Here is a 2,817-nt window from a genome sequence, read left to right as displayed (position 1 = left end):
TGCAGCAACCTAATTGCTAACAACTTCACATTGGAAGATGACAACAGGTGAATTTAAATATGTTCTTGCTGACGCTTGAAATTCTAGTATGTTTCTCGTTGTGTATAAACAACTTCTAATTTCTTTCTTAAATTTCTGTTTTTTATGGTTAAAAGGGTTTTATCAGGACTTAATTGCCTGCAGAAGAATTTCCCCTGCAATCGAGGCAAAGGAGTCTGTAAGTATAACAAACGCATGTACAATGCTTGTATCTACTATTGGAAGAAAAAATTGTTAAAAGGTTTTTGCTATTGACTGGTAAATAGATTCTGACTTTTCGATCAACTGCGGAGGCCCAGAGATAAGGTCAACTAACGGAGCACTATTTGAGAGGGAGGACGAGGAACTTGGACCAGCTTCGTTTGCCATAAGTGCTGGTCAGAGATGGGCAGCCAGTAGTGTAGGACTTTTTGCTGGAAGTAGCAGCAATATATACAAAGCTACTTCGCAATCACAATTTGTCAACACTTTGGACTCGGAGCTTTTTCAGTCAGCAAGACTTTCTGCATCTTCCCTAAGGTATTATGGGTTGGGGCTAGAAAATGGAGGCTATACTGTAACACTTCAGTTTGCTGAAATACAAATTCTAGGTTCTACTTCTAACACTTGGAAAGGTTTAGGAAGACGACGTTTTGACATTTATGTCCAGGTCTGCACTAGTTGATCAAGCTTTCCGCTTTAGAAGTGATCTTTTTCCATATTTGGTGATAAATACTAAGATATAGCCCCGATTTTCCAGGGAAGACTTGTTGAAAAGGATTTTGATGTACGTAAAACAGCTGGTGACTCTACTGTTCGAGCAATTCAGAAAGTATATAAGGCAAATGTATCAGAAAATCACCTCGAAATTCATCTTTTCTGGGCTGGGAAAGGAACATGTTGTATTCCTATCCAAGGGGCTTATGGACCATTAATATCAGCCGTCAGTGCAACACCAGGTAACGCAAAGGGAGAATTCTTTCTCCATCCTGATATTCACTATCTTCAGATGCTAGTTAGTGCCTAAGTGTTACATATTCATGTCCAGATTTCACACCAACTGTTGGTAATAGGCCACCATCACGGGGACAGAACACGACTGGTATTATTGTGGGTGTCATTGTTGGCGTTGGACTTTTGAGCATCTTTGCAGGTGTAGCTATCTTCATTATTCGAAAAAGAAGAAAACGGTACACAGATGATGAAGGTATAGATGTAATTGGAACATAAACAATCCCTTGAGCCGAAGACTTTGGGTCCTCTAATTAAATCTTAAACTTGAATATCTTCTTTCGAATTGGTTGATTTCTTAGAACCGACGGTTATTCTTGCAGAGATACTTAGTATGGACGTAAAGCCTTTTGCCTTTACTTACTCGGAACTTAAAAGTGCAACGCAAGATTTCGATTCTTCAAACAAGCTTGGAGAGGGGGGATTTGGGCCTGTTTATAAGGTAAGTGCCATACCGAAATTGATGAAATATCTGTATATTCTTCAAGATACTAGGAAAGAAGATTAGATGTAATACCTCTTTTTTTAAATAACACATTCAACAGGGGAAACTGAATGATGGAAGAGAAGTAGCAGTGAAGCTATTGTCGGTGGGATCCCGGCAAGGGAAGGGGCAATTTGTTGCAGAAATTGTAGCAATCTCTGCAGTTCAACATCGCAACTTAGTAAAGCTTTATGGGTGCTGCTATGAAGGAGATCATCGTTTGCTTGTATATGAATACCTTCCTAACGGAAGTCTTGATCAGGCTCTATTCGGTACGCACAAGACATAGTTTATCGATCCATGCTTCTGCCAGGCTACTAGCACTCATTATGTAGTTTTAATTGGTTTGAATGTTGCAGGGGATAAAACTTTACATCTTGATTGGTCAACCCGTTATGAGATATGTCTGGGAGTAGCTAGAGGTCTAGTCTATCTCCACGAGGAGGCGAGGATTCGCATAGTACACAGAGATGTGAAAGCCAGCAACATTTTACTTGATTCTAAACTGGTCCCAAAAGTTTCTGATTTTGGGCTTGCGAAACTATACGATGACAAAAAGACCCATATAAGTACCCGAGTAGCTGGGACGATGTATGTATCCTAAAACCCTGACAACATAGGCTGTAATTTCGGCTTTCTTATATCACATTTTCGTGCTGTTGTTGTACCAATGCAGTGGATATCTTGCACCAGAGTATGCTATGCGTGGACATCTAACAGAAAAAATAGATGTGTATGCCTTTGGTGTTGTGGCACTTGAGCTAGTGAGTGGAAGGCCAAACTCTGATGAGAACTTGGAGGATGAAAAAAGATACCTTCTTGAATGGGTACGTCCTTGTTATAATTGAGTGATATTATTGGTAATGTACACAACTTCAACATATGTGACCATGAATGGTGAATCTGGTGGTGCGCTTTAGCAAACTCTTATATTGATTGAGTAACCTTTGTTTACAGGCGTGGAATCTACACGAGAAAAGTCGTGAAGTTGAACTTATTGATCATGAGCTGACTGAATTCAATATGGAAGAAGTGAAACGCATGATTGGCATAGCTCTGCTGTGCACACAGACATCTCATGCCTTGAGACCACCAATGTCACGAGTGGTGGCCATGCTATCAGGAGATGTTGAGGTCAGTGATGTCACGTCAAAGCCAGGCTACCTAACCGACTGGGGATTTGATGACACCACAAGCTCTTCTCTCAGCGGCTTTCAAACTAAAGACACGGGCGTTTCTGAATCCTTCACGAGCTTTGTGGCGCCTGGATCCGAGGGAAATAACGACTCTAAGCCAATGCTTGG

General features: G+C 40.9%; 1 protein-coding gene across 2 annotated transcripts in view; it reads left to right on the top strand.

The window, feature by feature from the left end:
* LOC104778485 (probable LRR receptor-like serine/threonine-protein kinase At1g56140) overlaps nt 1-2,817 on the top strand; it is an 8,907-nt gene that overhangs the window by 4,789 nt on the left and 1,301 nt on the right. Inside the window, exons 17-24 of one of the 2 annotated variants that reach the window (XM_010502945.2) lie at nt 306-688; nt 779-977; nt 1,067-1,225; nt 1,353-1,471; nt 1,575-1,785; nt 1,873-2,104; nt 2,190-2,340; nt 2,471-2,757. In XM_010502945.2, coding sequence (XP_010501247.1) covers nt 306-688; nt 779-977; nt 1,067-1,225; nt 1,353-1,471; nt 1,575-1,785; nt 1,873-2,104; nt 2,190-2,340; nt 2,471-2,757 — 1,741 coding nt within the window. The remainder of the gene's footprint in view (nt 1-305; nt 689-778; nt 978-1,066; nt 1,226-1,352; nt 1,472-1,574; nt 1,786-1,872; nt 2,105-2,189; nt 2,341-2,470; nt 2,758-2,817) is intronic. The other variant, XM_010502944.2, reaches the window with a different exon arrangement.

This window comes from Camelina sativa, chromosome 3 (genome assembly GCF_000633955.1).
Source record: "Camelina sativa cultivar DH55 chromosome 3, Cs, whole genome shotgun sequence".
Taxonomy (NCBI): domain Eukaryota; kingdom Viridiplantae; phylum Streptophyta; class Magnoliopsida; order Brassicales; family Brassicaceae; genus Camelina; species Camelina sativa.
This window is presented reverse-complemented; position numbering and strand designations above follow the sequence as displayed.